Consider the following 18,323-nt stretch of genomic DNA (forward strand, 5'->3'; position numbering starts at 1 on the left):
ACTGGCTTTAGAGGCTTTACAGATCAAGTGAAACCTTAAGTGGATGGAGAATTGACATGCTTCATACATCCAATTATACGTCTATCCAACTCAATACACGATTGGTGCTCATCACATAACATCATTGGCTAGCTTCCTTCTCCTACATTCATGAGGACACTTTGTATTCAGCTTCCAAGTTGGTGGGTCAAGGAGTGCTGTCCAACAACACTCCATGTATCAATTGGTAACTCAAGAAGTGATGTGTTCAACTCATCATCCACTTTGGTGTAAAACTGGCTTTAGAGGCTTTACAGATCAAGTGAAACCTCAAGTGGATGGAGAATTGACATGCTTTCATACATCCAATTCTATCTATCCAACTCAATACACGATTGGTGCTCATCACATAACATCATGGGTTAGCTTCCTTCTCCTACATTCACGAGGACACTTTGTATTCAGCTTCCAAGTTGGTGGGTCAAGGAGTGTTGTCCAACAACACTCTTACACGATTGGTGCTCATCACATAACATCATGGGCTAGCTTCATTCTCCTACATTCATGAGGACACTTTGTATTCAGCTTCCAAGTTGGTGGGTCAAGGAGTGTTGTCCAACAACACTCCATGTATCAATTGGTAACTCAAGAAGTGATGCGTTCAACTCTTCCTCTGTAAAACATGTAAAAGGAGGAACTGATGTTTGACACTCCTATGTAATCCTATGGGTGCTTTTGCCATAGTACGATTTGCATGGAATGTATAAAGGTGGCTTCACAAGGGAGAACCCACGGTCGCCCCCCATATTGAGCTATTATGGCCAATTTCTCTCCAGATGAGTCACAAAGTGTGTTGCCCTTGCTCCAGATGAGCGCCGTCTCGTTGGTCCCCTTGTGAAAGGGACTTTGGGTGGGACTCAATCTATGAAGGGAAAGTGACTCAATGAGCATTAACTTGAAGAGGGTACAAGACAGGGAGAGGTGGGTTTGGGACGTGGGACAAGGTGGGGTTTCTTTTTCTTGGGAGGGGGGCCTTTGGGGACCTGAAGAGCTGAGTGAAAAAAGAAGAAGAGATTTTTACTAGTGAAGGTAAAGGGTTGGCAGCCTATGTGGGAGGAAGTTGTCAAGTTGGCGCAAATCAAACCCACCCTCTCCCCTTCACCCTGCATGCCTTGCCCGCTCCTCAACGAATCCAGCCCCCAGTCATTCCTTTCACCCAATTCTGCCGCCCCCTGCACGGTCAAAGACACAAGAGCGACAGAAGAAACCTCCATAGCTGCACCACATCCCAAACCCTAACGCAGTTTAATAGTATCGGTCTTGCAGAACCAATGCATAGTCGCTAACCTCTGCAGCTCTTTGGAAAGCATCACAAACCCTTTGAACGGGAACCCTACCAGTTTAGCGAACCAAAGTAGCTACAAGGGCTTTGACGCCATAGCCAGGAGAGGGCCAAGCTCCAAGCTATGGTAATTCGAGGAACGGCATCAGTGGATTTATCTTCAGAACGATTTTGTTAGCACACGAGAAGTAGATTCTGCAGAAAGGTTAGCGACAGTAGCAGCAGAGAAAGTAGGGTTTTCGCGCCATAGTCAGCAATCTTGGAGCTAAGGCGGTTGAAGGAACAGTATCAGTGAGTTTGCCCCCAGTTCTCTTTGCTGGCCGTGCCCCTAGATGCGAGCTTGCAGAAAGCCGCAGGATTAAGGGTTTCTGCTCTGAGACGCGGTGAATGCAGACGGAGGTGCTTATGGAGGATGCTGACACCGCCTCCAAGGCGGGCGGGGGGGCAAGACCCGTCTCTCCCAGCAAGCAGTGGCAACGGAAGAAAGCAGAGGCCTGTAATGAGGTTCTCAAGCGCCTCCGAGATTCCGGCAATGAGGATGTCGATCGCCTGGGTTTCACCGAAGGCATCCATGCCCATTTTCAGCGCCTACCTGCTAGGTATAGTTTGCAAAACATTACACCCAATCATGGTTTTCTTAGCCATGCTAACATATTTCTTAGCCACTCTTACGTGCAATGATGCTTTCATGGCCACTTTTGTGTCCACTCATTTTATTTAAAAAGCAATTCTATTCAATCTAGTCCATCAAAGCAGTAAGAAGTGTTTGTTTGTTGTATATCTCTAATTATTGCTGCAGAATGAAGAAAACTTCATATTAAAAAAATAGTCTGCCTTTGCCTCACGATCCAAGCCAATTTGTAACCTTCCATTTCAGTTGGCTTAAGATATACTGAAGAACCTGTTGGAGGGACTGTGTTAGACGATGTTGTGCCTCATGGGCCTTTGTTTAAGGAAAGTATTTTGTTTTGTGCGCGCGCGCGTGAGAGAGAGAGAGAGAGAGAGAGAGAGAGAGAGAGATTTTAAAGTCAACTCAGGCAGCTGACCAGCATACTGAGGCCATATAAATACATGTGCCTCAGTCCCACACAAAACATTCAGGTATTCAAGAAAAGTGCAGAAGCAGATCAACATCTAGACACTCCAGGCAACTAAGGAAGCTCCTCTTCACATTCAGCCAACATATGTGCAATCCTACAGCTATTTGGACTTGCATCAGTGGCCTGAAGAGTTTTCAGCAAAGCCTCGGATTTGGTGAATACGTAGCCGACATACGGTCTTCCTTGTCCTTGTGTTGGGCATTCATATCGCTTGTTGACTCGAGCATTGTATAACATTCTCCAAAGGATAATGTAAGCAAGTACTCTTGCTTGTAGGGGGGTCCCTTCAATGGGTATTTGGGACCCAATATTGTGTCATCATCTTCATTTTCATTCTCTTCTCTCTCTACTCTCTAAATTGGATGCTAAAGATTCTCACCACATAAAGGTATAAAGAAGGCCCTATTGTGCGTTATCAGAATCAAGCTCAGCGCATGTAACATTGGTATCAAAGCATTAGGGTGGTGACCCAACTTGGCTACTTAAAGAAGTGAGAGCATCCGGTGGATGGTAAAACTATGGTCCGGGAAAAACACCCAGGCCTCCACCATGTCAGGAGAGAAATCATATCAAGAAGAAAGCCAACAAGAAGTGATGGAAGCACAAAGCTTCCAAACAGAAAGAACGCTTCTGCCAAGCACAGAAGAGCTCCTAAGCATAATGATGGAGCAAATAAATTCTTTGAAGATGCAGCTTGCCACCGAAAAAGAGAAGCCCAAAGAAGATATCTCAGATCTGGCACAGGTCCTTCTCACTATGGAGGAACAAAGAAGAAAATACGAAGATTGACACGAAGAACAAAGAAGAAAAGATGAAGAAGCAAAAAGAAAAGCAGAAGAAGAGAAAGAATTGAGATGTGCGGAGGAACAAAGGGACAAGGAAGCCACACGCAAATATGAGGAAGACCAGTGCCCTCGAGAAAAAACCGACTGAGAGTTCTAGCAAAGACTCGATTGGGAGGTTGTGTAAATCCAGCATCAGCAAACAATGGCGTAGATTCTGGCGGCCCTCCCTCAGCAGGCTCTGAATTCCTCGTTCTCCACCGCCCCTACCACCACCGTCATACGAACCTCTCCAAATTTTAGTAAGTATGATGGTAAGTGTGATCATGTTGCTGTTACTCAATTTATTCATCAATTTAAAGCACATTTTCCTATAGCTAAAATGACAGATCCACAAGACAAAGTCCATGTAGCAACATCCCAACTCACTGGGAAAGCTGTTACTTGGTGGCAGCATTGGTCACAACTTCACATAGATCATAGGCCAATTCTGTTTTCATTGGACCACCTTCGTGGCTGACCTCAAAGCCCGTTTTCTTTCACCACAGTACATGACCAATCTTGAGGACGATTTTTACAAACTCACTCAGGGTGGTTCCCTTGTTTTGACCTATTCTAACAAGGTCATTACAATGGCCCAAGAGTTGGGCATATTGGAAGAAGATAAGCTCAAGCAGTTCATTCGAGGTTTAGACACTACCATTAGGTACCCAGTGAGGAATTTTGAGCCTTAGACTGACGCACGGGCACTGACCCTCGCTCAGAATCAGGAGTTGATGTTGAACGGAGGTAAGCCCAAGCAGGTACAGTCTTCCCCAAAGCCCCAATAGCAGTCATGTACCTAGGGTAAGGGGGCTCATAACAACAAAGACCAAAAGGACCAATATAAAAATTATCCGGGTCAATCGGGCAATAGAAAAGATTCTACGCCCAAGAAGACTCATGAGCTTAAGCTAAGGAGGGCATCACTGGAGGTTATCTCCAGTCGGATGAACAGACACGGTACAAGACAGAGAACCGTTGTTTCTTCTGTCACATTGTCGGACACGGGAAGAAAGATTGCACTAAGTTTCAAGCTAAAAAGTCTACTAAGGCATCCACTTCCACAGTAGCAACTATAGCATCCTCATCCACACCTTTGTCATTAGCCTCGAATGCCATTCAGCTTTTGCCCTCTTTGAATTCAATGCCACCAGTGGTATTTGATGATAAGCAGGAGGGTGAGGCCGAGGGAAAGACAAAGGCTCTCATCTGTGCCTATGGCACTGCGAAGGGACAACAGTTCATTGTCCTCTTTCATATGGGCAGTTTTGAGGATGCCATCTCTCCGTAGTTGGCCACCAAGATGAGCTGTACCTTGGTTCCTTATCATCTAGATGTGGATGGGTTTACCCCTGGTCTACACACACGTTCCTCATAAAGCTCAACAATTTGAGTTTCAGGTTCAGAGGGCCACATTCTAGCGGGATTTTATTCTCTCCCCTCTTTTGGGGTGCGACATGATCCTTGAGATCTAGTGGTTTAGACAGTATGCACCCATTCCTGATTGGAGGCCGGACACTTTCACTATTGTTGAAGGTTTTCATGAGCAGCAGACTGTGCGTTACTATATGTCTGCTCTCAGTCTAATACATTTCATATAGCACCCGCAGGGGAGAAGCGGATGGCTGATCTTTTGTCTCAATACAGCAACATTATGCTGCGATACGACCTCCCACCCAATCTCCCACGTAGTAGACCTGAGATAGAGTTAGTTCCTGATTCAAAACCTCCAAGAAAGTTTCCCTATTGCCTTTCTAAGGCATTGGAGAGCGAGTTGGAGTAGGAGTTAGCCCAGCTACTCTGGTCTAGATTTATCCGATCGTCTTCCTCACCTTAGAGTTGGTTCTTGGTTCAGACCACCCAATCTCCCACCGGTTCAGAACCTCCAAGCAAGTTCCCCTACCGCCTTTCTAAGGCATTGGAGAGTAAGCTGGAGCAGTAGTTAGCCCAGCTACTCCGGTCCGGATTTATCCGACTGTCTTCCTTACCTTTTGCCGCTCTCATTTTGTTTGTCCAAAAGAGGGATAAGTCTGCACGCTTATGTGTGGATTATAGGGCGCTCAATAAGCTAACAATTAAGAATAGATTTCTCATGCCCAGAATAGAGTACATCCTAGAATGACTCAATGGTGCAAAATTTTTCTCTAAGATAGATCTTAAGAGTTGCTACCATGAGGTTCGGATCTTCGAGGCTGACATTCCAAAAACCGCCTTTAGGACTGAGTGTGGCCACTACGAATTTGTGGTGATGCCCTATGGCCTCACCAACGCACCAGCGATGTTCATCAAAATGACGTCTCGGGTTTTTCGGGATCTCATTGGCAAATGCGTCTTCATCTTCTTAGATGACATTCTTATCTTCTCAGGGACTCCAGAGAAGCATGACCGAGATGTGGCACAGGTTTTACAACTCTTGCAGGACAATGAGTTGTTTATTATCAATGCCAAGAAGAGTGAGTTTGGAGTACAGGAAATCCATTACTTGGGATACATCATCAGTTCATCAGGTATTAGCCTTGACCTTGAAAAGGTACAAGCCATTCTTAATTGGGATGTTCCCACTACAGCCCAGGAAATCCGCTCATTTGTGGGTCTTTGTCAGGTCTATAGTACACATGGACAAGTTTTCTGACCTTGCAACACCTCTCACTGACTTGCTCAATGGCGCGAAGACACGTCGTCAAAAGGTGTCTGAAACTCGCTGAGGTTGCGTAACAAGCTTATCACTGCTAAATCACATTAATCCACTTTTAACCATGGCTGAAAATTGAAGTAAAACTTGTGAATTTTCAGCCAACAATACTTGAGCCAAATAGATGGAAGAATAAATGAAAGAGAGAGAGAGAGAGAGAGACGACACATCATAGACCTGGAATGGCCAGGCCCCTTCACAAGAATATGAATTATTCCTCCAGAATTTAACAAGTGTATGGGCTGATTTGAATCAGCATGGTACCGCCATCAAACACGATAGAAAACAAAGCCTTTGGAATCTCCTGGTTTGTATGTGGTGGCCTACCACACACACACATGTGTTGGAGAAACTCACCCGTCTGTGTGCCACCCCAATGGCCTACCAATGGGTCACACAACCGGTTCTCTTGTGGCAAGGATGCTCACAAGAGTGAAGTCCCTTGATGAAGAAAATCAGCAAGCTCTTCTTCAACTCTTCAAAGCCTCTTCTTGTGTAGCACCTCTGTCTTCACATGATAGCCTTCTCTCTTGAAAAATGGTTCTCTACACTTGGTAGAGAAGAAGCTAGTTACTGGCATCGATAATTACCTCAAAAGGATCGTCCCATGATGCCAACTTCAGAACTCATGACTCAGAGACAACTTTCTTCATTGCCTGGAATGCCTCTAGAGCCTTGCCAATAACGGACACTGTCACCCGCCTATATTTGTGAGAAATCCCCAATCCAAAACCCTAATCAGCTTACAGGGAATTTTGTATCAAGAATTTTGAAGTTAATAAAACTTGGACATGTTGTCTGACCTAGCATGGCAAACTTCATGATTGGACATGTGTTCTTTCCTAAGGAACCATGATTGGACATGCTTCTATTCCGAAATGGGAAAGCATAATATTGCATGCATGAATGGACATGCTTCCATCCCGAAGTGAGGAAGTATGATTGGACATGCTTCATAAGCATGATGGACTATGCACTCTTACCATTATGGGAGAGCGTATAGATGGATACAAGTGTATGGAACGGATGGTACTCACCTTAGTCACATGCACAATAAGCTAATTGAAGATCTTGCATTAGATGCTGATTTTGAAAATGCTTGAACATTTAGGCATTCATCTTAAAGCATTGAACTTGTGCATAATATTGGTTGCTGATCTAGCGACTTGTATTTTGCAGGAGGTTAAGTATGTTTCTTACTTAAACTACTTTCAATTTTGATAGTTTTACAAGATATGTACCTTTTAAGTTGGAGGTCGATTTTGAGGCCTTTCCCTTCATCTTTAGGAAAAACAGAGGCTGGAATCGGAATCAAAGTGCTCAAAAACCCCCAGGCAATTTTTATTTTTTTAAATTAATTTTTTATTTTATTTTCTTTTTGAGGTGACGTGGCGACTCGCCCAAGCCATCTCAGCAACTGTCTCTTCAGTTGCAAATGCAAATTCGTTTTAGAACTTGAGTTATAAGCATCTCTTTCTATTTTCCAAAGAGGAAAAGAGAACTAACTCTTTCTAGTTGTTGGCAAAGAAAAGTTTCCCATGCAAAACTAAACATGTGTAAAAGTTTCCCATGCAAACTAAAACATGTGAAAAAGTTTCCCATGCAACCTAACATGTGTAATCTTTTTCTATTTTGAACTAAGAAAGCTTTTTAGAAAGGAATTCACCTATAAAAGGAGGTGATTCCCTTTATTTTGGAGGAGGAGAGTTCATGTAAGCTTGTGCATTTTTGAGAGCACGAAGGCAAGAAAACTATTGGAGCTGTTTTACAACAAGATGGTAGGTCAGTGGCTTATTATAGCCGCAAATTGAATAATGCTGAAAAGAATTATTGGTGTATGACAAAGAGCTCTTGAGAAGAAGTTGCTTGCTACACATAATCTCTCTAGGGTTTTCTAGGATTCAACTGATCACAAATTCGATATTCCGGCTGTTCCGCTGATTTTAGGGCAATAAAAAAAGCAATTTTTAGGGTTTTTGAGGCAGTTCGAGGGTTTGTGCACTTTTTTAGGGTTTCTGAACTGTCTGTACAGTCTGCCGGTACAAGTCCTTATAGTCTGTTCGTATAACTATGTACAGCTCCGTACAACCTTGTGATAGAAAGGAGAGAGAGAGAGTCGCTTCCTTGATATGTGTGCATAATAGGCCCCAGATGGTCTTTAAATATTGCTTTTCCCATTCTTTTGTCGAAAGCTTTAATAAGTTTTATCATTTTGCTTTTCTTCTCTTATGAGATCCACACTTGTGGAAAGAGTGTCCATACATGAGATCTCCTTGGCCTTTTGCATACCCCGGGGTGCTCACACTTATACATGCCTGAAAGCCTTATCATGGGCTTCTTTAATAACCTTCATGCACAAATGTTGGCATAGATGAACCATAATGGTATAAATTATGTCAAGGGTGTACTTACCACCTGCAAAACACATAAGACCAATCTTTTAGGCCCAGACAGGTGTGCACACGCACGTCCACAGGGGAGCCCAAGCATCCCGGCCCTATTGACTATCACATACAAAATCAAGCATTCTCCAGGCAATAAAACCAAGATCACAAAAATAAAATTAAGTGTCAAACATGCATATGAATGCATTATGCACATGGAAACTTGGATAGTCACCCATTTGATCTCTTGTATGCCATGGAGTACACTGTGTGTACATGGCCAGAGTCCTCAAATCTTACTGTGCCATAGAGTACATGCTATGTACATGGCGAGAGCGTGCAATCCCAGAGGTCCTGCTTGGAAAGTCCAAAGGCAATTTCTATGGGCCACGCTAGAGATCCCTTTGTAATCTCGCCATGTTCTAGATATCCATCATGGGCCCGTCCAGAGTCTAGACACATGCCTACAAGATTTTATTTTGCTTATTCTTTCTATCTTTAGCGGTGCATTTGCCCTATCAACTACTTATTTGTTGTACTAATTCTTTCTATTTGCTACTTCCCTTAGTGCTTGGCTTCATTATGGCTTGAGTTTGCCCTGCATCTCCGGAGGTTTGACAAAAACTCAGTACGAAGGGCTTTGTGTGAATATATGCTCTTCTGTGTGTGTGTGTGTGTGTGTGTGTGGAGTGCATGTGTGAGAGCATGCATATCTTGACACATAGTTCTACACCCACTATTGGGCATTGATGACGTTAGTGGGGATGTCATAGTATCTAGTCCATACTATGCATAATGGAGTTGATAGTTATAGTCTTGTGGGTTGACTACCATGAGTATATAACATGCACATTCCTAAAAGGTGAGTTCGGGCATGTTCCTGGATTCATCTAGGTATATATATAAGCCAAATGATCCGATAAATTAGGAGTTTGTGACAATTTTGCTTTATTTTGATGACATGATTTTGAGAGGGAACATTGAAGAGAAAGTTTCAGCCATTAAGGCTGATTTGGGGGCAGCTTTTGAGATGAAAATCTTATACATCCGCTGAGTTGGGTACAGAGAAAACCAGAGAACAAGAGAAGTTGCAAGGGCACCAAAGCCATGAAGAGGCAACCTCAATACAAGTAGAAGTCCCCGAATAAAGATTGGATGCACCCAAGAGAAAGAGAAGTGAGGAAGCAACCAGCCCTAGCAAACGATAACGGATGGATAATGCAGAAAGAATTCCAGAAAAGTCTTACATAATCTAGATTATGAGAAGTTCTTTAACGAGACTTTAGAGGGCTTGGATAGTCTATTCTAGCTACCACACTCTGAATTGGAAGGAGCGGCTGCAGCCAGTGCCTCTATTTGGGAACAAGAGTAGTGGGTGTGGCGCTGCCATCTACACACACGATTCAAGATAGAAATGCAACACTATGGAAACAGGTCCAAGATGCCACAAATCAAGTTCAAATGCTCCAGTAGCACTTAATAGCTTCAGAAGCAACCCATCAAGATGTGATCTTAAAAAGCTTAAAGGCTACCGAAGAGCAAGAAGTAAGGTGTCAAACACTCGAAAGCAATAATCTCGTTCTTAGTCAGACATTGGTACAAAGAATTAAAGAAAATACAAACCTAAAGGCACAAATGGAGAAAGCCAAAGAACAGATTCAAAGAGTAGTTGCACACAATAAGGAACAAGCCAGCATCCATGCTCAACAGCTTCAAGAGGTCCACATTACATTCCAAGCCAAGGAAGAGGAATTACAAAAGAAGTTGACATCAATATCGACAGCTCTCAAGGATGCTAATCACAAAGTGCTCCAACTTCAAACAGAAAGGAAAAAATAAACAAAGCCAATGCAGAGAAAGTACGGGCCCTGCATGATACCATCCATGCCAAATCTTGAAGATGGAGAAGTTGATGAATACCCACAAACAAGAAATGTTGCAGATTACCTAGCAGCTCCAAGCTAGTCAAGCATTGGCAGCTGAAAGGCTTTAGAAGATTATTATTTGGGCACAGAATTTGTATAGAAAGATGATGGCATTGCTATTCTGAAACTAGTATGTCAATGGGATTTTGAAGTGGTTTTGTGTGGAAAACTGCAAGCCGATTGCAACTCCTGTTGAGATAGGCGTCAAGAATTAGCAGCTCTAATGCAGGGGATTGTGTGGATGCCACCTTTTATAGTCAGGCTATCGGATGCTGGATTGATCTATGCAACACCATACTGGATATATCTTATGTAACTTGGTTGAACACAATGCTAATCAATACACTGAAATACACTAAGATTTGATGGACACTTGCTCAAATACAAGAAGTAAAGTTGCTGAATTGACAAGAGAGACACAATGAGCTGGAACGGCCGACCTCTCCCTCAAATAAAGTATATTGATCTTGGGAGAATCAAGTACATAGTGTCATGGGCATTTCTGACCAGATTTCCATACCAATGCATATGAATACAATATTGTAAACAAGTGGTTGTCGTTATAGACTTGCAATCCACACTACCCTCTCAAGTGCCCATGTTCCCTACCATCTGCTCTCTATTGTTCCACCAACACATGGTAGCAACAATCTGCAAGAGAGCACGTAGGACAAGAGAACACTACACAGGGTATGTGATCTTGTAATCCGGTTCCTCCCTCCTGCAACTTGCTTCCATATTTAAGCACTAAAGCTTACCGATTGCAAGTAGAGTCGATGACAGTGGAAGTCGGTGCTTTGTGGAGCAAGCTAGAGTGGACACATGGCTGGTTACTCCCTTTGTACAAAGGGCATAAGGTCTGGGCGGTGGACATTGGGTTATGTCTACCTCGGGACGTCAGTGTGTGTGAACACCGAGCTGGTCATAATTTATAAGTGAGTTTTGGTTGCCCAAAACTTAATGAAGTGTATACACACTCGCTTATAAATTAGTGCTAACTCCTAAGGCTAGGTTTATGACCAATACTTACCACCTATCATATGCCACATAACCATGTCAGCAGACAGTTTCACACGCACGGTTCGCGGGCGGGCGTCCCCTTACCCGGAACTACACATTGGTCAAGAAAGCATGAAAACAACATGCAATTTCAATTGCAAGCAAGCACATAAAGATGCTATGCAATGGAGCATTGGTATGGACAATCCCCGTTCATGAGACTATACCAAAATAGACGTGCTCCAAGCAAGTACACGAGGTACCAAACCCAATGGAACACCAATCCACCAAGCATTTCCGGGCATGTACACGGAGGCACAAGTCCCAACGAAAAGCCAAGTCCACAGTAACACATGAGTGGCATCAATCCCCGGCATATACAACTGCCATGGACACCAGTCCAATGTACATACATGATAAGAAAGCACGGGTGGACCAATTGGGTGACCAAATGGTGACATCTTATGGTGTTTCCCTGTTGAGCAAGTTCATGCGCAGCTCATGCCTTCACATTAGAAAGCTGTGAAGAGATTTTCAGGTACACAAGGACCGCACGACCATTTGATGCGATAGTACGAACGCTATACAAAAATCTGAACGATTGTATGGACATTGTACGGATGTGTGTATCGGACAGGCTGTATAGAGAGGTCTGCACAGGGGGTTTAGGGGGGATGTGGCTGTTTGGCACATGTGTGTGGTTTTTTTGGGTGGTTTACTGCTGTTCTAGCTAATTTGGGACTATTTTTGGCGATGGTTGAGCTCCTTAGAGAGAAGTAGGTGCGCTTGGAGGCTATGTGATGACGCTTGTTTAAGGCCTTGTGTGCTAGTGCATTTGGGGCGCGTTCGAGCCTTTTAAACTCATCACCAATGAAAATGTGGTATGGGATAAAGATGAATGTTTATCTTTTAAGAGATATCCCTCTCATGCTATTTGGGTGAGAAATCATCAAGTGCCGATAGTGCTTTGTAAACGTTTCTTTTGAAATATAATAGGGGAAAGAGAGGGGGATGTTTTGAGCCATCTGTTACCCCAACAAGGTGTCCTGCACCCATACCCTCAGTGCACACATGAGAGAGAGAGAGAGAGATAGATATATTAACGTCTTCAAAATGACAAAGTGACTTATGAGACCAAAATAATTACATCAAGTCCATGTGATACAATGTCTAAGTCACATAAAAAAATGGAAATTCTAGGAACTAAAAATATGAAGCTAAAGCTGGTACTAGAACTAAGAGCGTATAGCTCTCTACCCTGATCCTAATATATCCCTCATCGGGAGTTGCTGCATGGTGCTCAAGGTGGTGGGACTGAGCTGGTGAGAGAAGGTCCTCCTATGGTGGGAGATGATGTTCGTGAACTGCCTGAAGTATCGGAGTCGCGGGCGAGGGCGTCGCGAGGGCGTCGTGCTCTGCAAAGCTCAGTGGCTTTGCCTAATGGCACTCCTCTTGATCGGGCTCGAACTGTTGCCGCTTGGGTTTCGGGTGATAGGGTGGGGGCTGCTGTACAGGTCTGTGCATGGGATCCAGATGGAGGGGAGATTGCTCTAAAAGTCTTTGCCCGGAAGAAGTCTGTAATTGCCCTTTGCCTCGGTCCCCTCGTTGTTGCTGGCCTGTGGTGTAGTAGGGAGAGTCTGTGTTTGCAGATGCAGAGCTCCAAGAGGAAGAGTCCTGGGCATCTCTGATCATGGCAGTCCATGACCCTTGATCTCGTAGTATACCGAAAACCTACATATGTAATGCTCCTCTGTCTCAACCTCTATGTGACACAGCTCACATATCCGATCTATTGGTGCAATCCTCACTGGTCCATATTTGGTTGTCTCTATCTGCAGTTGATGGGAGGATGTACGGATGTGGCCAATCACACACCTCACTCCAAAAGATAGGTGTGTATGCATGTATCTGAGCCGTGTGATGAAGCCATCCTCTGTCAAGTGAAGCATGCGTTCATGGTAGAAGCTCATCTTCATCGTGAGTGGTTTTGTGGGTGACCTCCAAGTCCTCTGAGTCTCAAGCCTAATGATATCCTGCCGATCACCGAGTTCCGCTGTGTATGGCTGAGGTCATAGGTGGGGGGCCTCTATACTGTATTGAAATAGTGGCAAAGCATCCGCTTGCATGCCATGTAGTCCAAACCATGTAACCACTTGTGCATACCAACACTTTGTATCCCCATCCTGGGCTAGCTGTCTAGAGGACACATAAGCTAAGTGAGGGTATTTGTGTAGAGGGAGGTCGCATAATCTGTGTAGGAATGTCAATGTCTCGAACAGGGCCTCTATTACCATTGGTGGCCTCCCATCTCAGCCCGTACAATCTCATGTGGCACAGATAGCTTGCCCCTGATCATTCGTGAGATCATCTCAATATGTTTCTCCATATGTCCCCATCCATCATATATCTCATGTGGCACAGATAGCTTTCTCCTGATCATCCCTGAGATCATCATCACAAGATGTCTCTCCATATGTCCCCATCCATCATATACATCCTCAGTCTCTAGGCACGTGGGCTCCTCCTCACCCTCCATTTCTGTTTCTGTAAGCTCCTCCTCACCCTCTATTTCTATGTCATTGGGTTCTTTTTTCTTCTTCCTTCTGTTGTGATATAAGCTTGGCCCCCAAATGGCAGCCCCATATAATAGTGTAGGAGTGACTAATGTGTCAAACAGCCATAGCTTTGTTCTAGGTTCTTGGAACTGTACATGAGCACACTTCTTCTCTAATGATCCCAAGGCTGCATACCCTCGTGTCAATCTAGTCTCTGCTGTCCTCCTTAGAGAGAATACTGGACTGGTAAAAGTGATTCCCAAGTATACATATGAAGTGACATACTCAACTGTCACTCCTTTGTATGTAAACTGTAGGGCAGACTTGCCAATCCAATGTGGTGTGGTGTTAAAGATCATAACCTTGGTCTTGCCAAGGTTCACAGTAAGGTTCTCTACCTCATAGAAGGCCTGCAAAGCATCCAAATGTCTCTGTAGCCCTTCCGGTGAATCTGAGATGAGGACTATATCATTTGCATACAAGAGGATGGTATTAGAACTCCTGCTAGTGGTGCTTCCTGCCCTCCTTGTCTGTCCAGCCAATCTGACACCTCATCTTGTAGAGTCCAAAGCGGGTATGGGACAATGGGCAGCCTTGCTTTACTCCAATCGTGGTGTGTATGATGTAACTTGGGAACACAATGCTAATCAATACACTTAAATACACTAAGATTTGATGGACACTTGCTCAAATACAAGAAGTAATTTGCTGAATTGACAAGAGACACACAATGAGCCGGAACAGCCGACCCCTCTCTCAAATAAAGTATATTGATCTTGGGAGAATCAAGCACATAGTGTCATGGGCATTTCTGATCAGATTTCCATACCAATGCATATGAATACAGTATTGCAAACAAGTGTTTGTTGATGTAGACTTGCAATCCACACTACCCTCTCAAGTGCCCATGTTCCCTACCATCTCTCTCTATTGTTCCACCAACACATGGTATCAACAATTTGCAAGAGAGCACGTAGGACAAGAGAACACTACACAGGGTATGTGATCTTGTAATCTGGTTCCTCCCTCCTGCAACTTGCTTCCATATTTAAGCATAAAAGCTTACCAATTGTCGATGACAACGGAAGTCTTCCCGATGGAAGTCCTTGGAGTGATGAGATCTTCAATTTGTCGCATTTCTTCGCGACAAAAGTCTTCAAGAGGATGAAGGGAACCTTGGGAAAGCTTCCCCTATGGTTCAACTTGAGAAAGGAGGGCTGAAATTAGGGTTTTCAACAAAAAGACGAGAAATTACAGCAATAAAGAGAGCCGTTTTACTGAATTTTAGTCATTGGGAGTGTTTAGGAGAGTGATTAGCATCCAGAAACACTCTTGGAAGCTTGAGAAACATCTTAGCAAGCTTGGAAATGGAGTTGGGAAGGAGAAAGTGCAGAAAATGCAGCCCAACAGTCCTCATGAAGGAGGCGCCAATCTCTAGAGAGAGGAGGAGTGAGGTGGTGAGTTGTCCAGTGTAGGTGGCAGACAGGTGCTTTGTGGAGCAAGCTAGAGTGGACACATGGCTGGTTACTCCCTTTGTACAAAGGGGATAAGGTCTGGGCGGTGGACATTGGGTTATGTCCACATCGGGATATAAGTGTGTGTGAACACCGGGCTAGTTATAATTTATAAGTGAGTTTTGGTCGCCCAAAACTTAATGAAGTGTGTACACACTCACTTATAAATTAGTGCTAACTCCTAAGGCTAGGTTTATGACCAATACTTACCACTTGTCACATGCCACATAACCATGTCAGCAGACAGTTTCACACGCACGGTTTGCGGGCGGCGTCCCTTACCCGGAACTACACATCGGTCAAGCAAGCATGAAAACAGCATGCAATTTCAATTGCAAGCAAGCACATAAAGATGCTATGCAATGCAGCATTGGTATGGACAATCCCCGTTCATGAGACTATACCAAAATAGACGTGCTCCAGGCAAGAAGACGAGGTACTAGACCCAATGGAACACCAATCCACCAAGCATTTTCGGGCATGTACACGGAGGCACAAGTCCCAACGGAAAGCCAAGTCCACAGTATCACATGAGTGGCATCAATCCCTTGCATTAACAATTGCCATGGACACTAGTCCAATGTACATACATGATAAGAAAGCACGGGTGCACCAATTGGGTGGCCAAATGGTGACATATGATGTCTAAGTCTCCCCTTGGGGCACGTGCTCGGCCCATCATTGACTCATATAGGGAGAGAATCATCCATGACATCTCCACTGGGACTCCTAAGTCCTGTAGTCTCCTCATCAGCTGGGCTGTATCAAATGTCTTGTGTAAATCTACAAAGTAGCAATAGATCAGCTAGGCTCGTGGGACTGTATCAAATGCCTTGTGGAAATCTACAAAGCAGCAATAGATCCTCTTCCTGTGAGCTCTCCTCTCAATAATGGCCCTCAATGTGAAAATATGATCTAATGTGGAATGCCCTTTCCTGAATCTTGCCTACCCTAGTGTTGTAAGTTGCTGTGTCTTCACCCATCTAGTCAGCTCATGTTCCAAAATAGATCCTTAAAGCTTGGCCACTATGTGACCAATCATGATAGTTCTATAGTTATTTGGATCCATAGTATCTCTTGCCTTCAGGATAGGTACAATAGTGTTACATGACCAGCTGTGTGGAAAGCCCTCACAAAGAGCCATGTGAACACATGGACTAGTATTAGTGCCAAAATGTCCTTGGCGTGGGAAAAGTGCTCAGCTACCAGACCATCATGATCCTATGCCTTTCCATTTTGCAACCTATCAATGGCATCTCTCACAATGCTCAGACCGAAAAGGGATGACTATGAGGGGCGAGCTCCTGGTAGGTGGGGTATGGGTGGCTGATTAGGGACCTGATAAACGGAGGTGACGTAAGTGTGCCTGTGCCAGGTATTCGGCGAAGTAATCGGGGTCTGTTGGCGAGTGTCACTAGCCTAGACATTTCCCAGTATGAGAGGGGTCTGCTGGACTCTAGGACGTCCAAATATTTGGAAAGAACAAGCTTTGGGAATGGGGGATTATCATAGAATACATAGGATCACACTCGGGAGAGTTGCTATTTTTGGCCTGACTCCGATGGAAATTTTATTCGTGTCATTACGTCTAGAATTGAGCAGATACTAAGAGTTGCCAAAGAGATAAAGATTATGGGAGAACCCATCTCTTAGATTGGGACACGTGGCAAGAAAGTGGATCAAAGTGAGACAAGTGGCTTCACACTTGTCATTATAGCTTTCTCTTGCCATTTTAGCTCATGGGAGGCCCAAATCTATAAATTGGAGCCCTCTCTCTTCCTTTGAAGGAGGCTCTCTTGCTGCACACTAGCCTCTAGCACCATTACAGGTTGCCCTAATGATGGCTACTCTCTTTCTCTCTCTCTTGAAGGCTGCCCATGAAGAATAACGGGTGTTGGGACTGTTTTGGAGGCTTCCATCGCGAAGAAATACTGAAGGCAAGGGTATTTAATCATTTTATTATGATTTCTAACCATTGTACTTGTTGTACCAGTCCTTGTACTCGTTGCACTTGCTGTACCAGTCATTGTACTTGCTGTACCTATTGTACCAATCACTATACCAGTTGTACCAGCCATTGTTCTTACTGTACCAACCCTTGTACTTGTTGTACATGTTGTACCTGTCACTGTACTGGTTGTACCAGCCATTGTACTTATTGTACTGGTTGTACCAGCCATTGTACTTGTTGTACCAACCATTGTACCGGTTGTACTAGCCATTGTACTTGCTGTACCAGCCATTGTACATGTTGTACTGGTTGAGTGGAAGGCTGTACCTACTGTTTCAGATTCTGTAGCTGTTGTACCAGCTCTATTGGTGCTGCCCTAACTTGTTTTGGTCGCCCATGGTGCTGCCCGACTTGTTCATGGTGATATATATGGTATATTAGCCCATTCCCGCCTCTATGCTGCGTCACATGTGCAAGCTCCACTTTCAGCATTTGTGGATGTTTTGTCTAGCTTTTATATTTTATGCAAAGTGATGATGGATATGTGTTAAGGCTGTGGCCGATTTTAGTGTTTAATTGCATTAATGGTCAAGTGTTTTGCGAAGCCCCAGGGCACCCCGGAAGTTACAGCGAGGATCTTGGAAAAGCCTCCAAGCCTCCTTACAGTCATGTCCCTAGAGAGAGAGAGAGAGAGAGAGAGAGAGAGAGAGATGCATTTAAAGTTGAATGTATATGGTTGATGATATGGTTTTGTGATTTATGGCTTGAGACTACCCCTAGTTTTTTTGTATGCTTTTTTGCATTTATGAGCTTTTGATCAGCCTCAAATCAATAAACATTCTTTAATTGACACTTCACAGGTATGCTTTGGATGTCAATGTTGAGAGAGCTGAAGACGTTTTGACACACAAGCGATTGCTGGAACTGGCTCAAACTCACGAAAACAGCCCAGTTTTTCATGTTAGGGCAGTCCATGTAAGTTTTAGGCTCTTTGTTTTTGTTTAACATGTTGAAAAACAGGAAGGTTTTAGCTTTAAAGGCTCTATAGTATACTTTCT

The 18,323-nt window shown here is 44.0% G+C and overlaps 1 protein-coding gene across 3 annotated transcripts in view; it reads left to right on the plus strand.

The window, feature by feature from the left end:
• Positions 1-1,051: 1,051 nt before the first annotated feature.
• The window catches only part of LOC147614107 (serine/threonine-protein kinase STY46-like), a 35,104-nt gene continuing 17,832 nt past the window's right edge, over positions 1,052-18,323 (plus strand). For all 3 annotated transcript variants that reach the window (XR_015263068.1, XR_015263067.1, XM_086780642.1), the window contains exons 1-2: positions 1,052-1,920; positions 18,126-18,240. Coding sequence is in view for 1 of the 3 variants with exons in the window: in XM_086780642.1 (XP_086636768.1) it covers positions 1,709-1,920; positions 18,126-18,240 (327 nt within the window). In the remaining 2 variants the exon portion in view is untranslated. The remainder of the gene's footprint in view (positions 1,921-18,125; positions 18,241-18,323) is intronic.

The sequence above is a fragment of the Cibotium barometz genome, chromosome 42, assembly GCF_041138505.1.
Source record: "Cibotium barometz isolate CiBa-2024 chromosome 42, ASM4113850v1, whole genome shotgun sequence".
Lineage (NCBI taxonomy): Eukaryota > Viridiplantae > Streptophyta > Polypodiopsida > Cyatheales > Cibotiaceae > Cibotium > Cibotium barometz.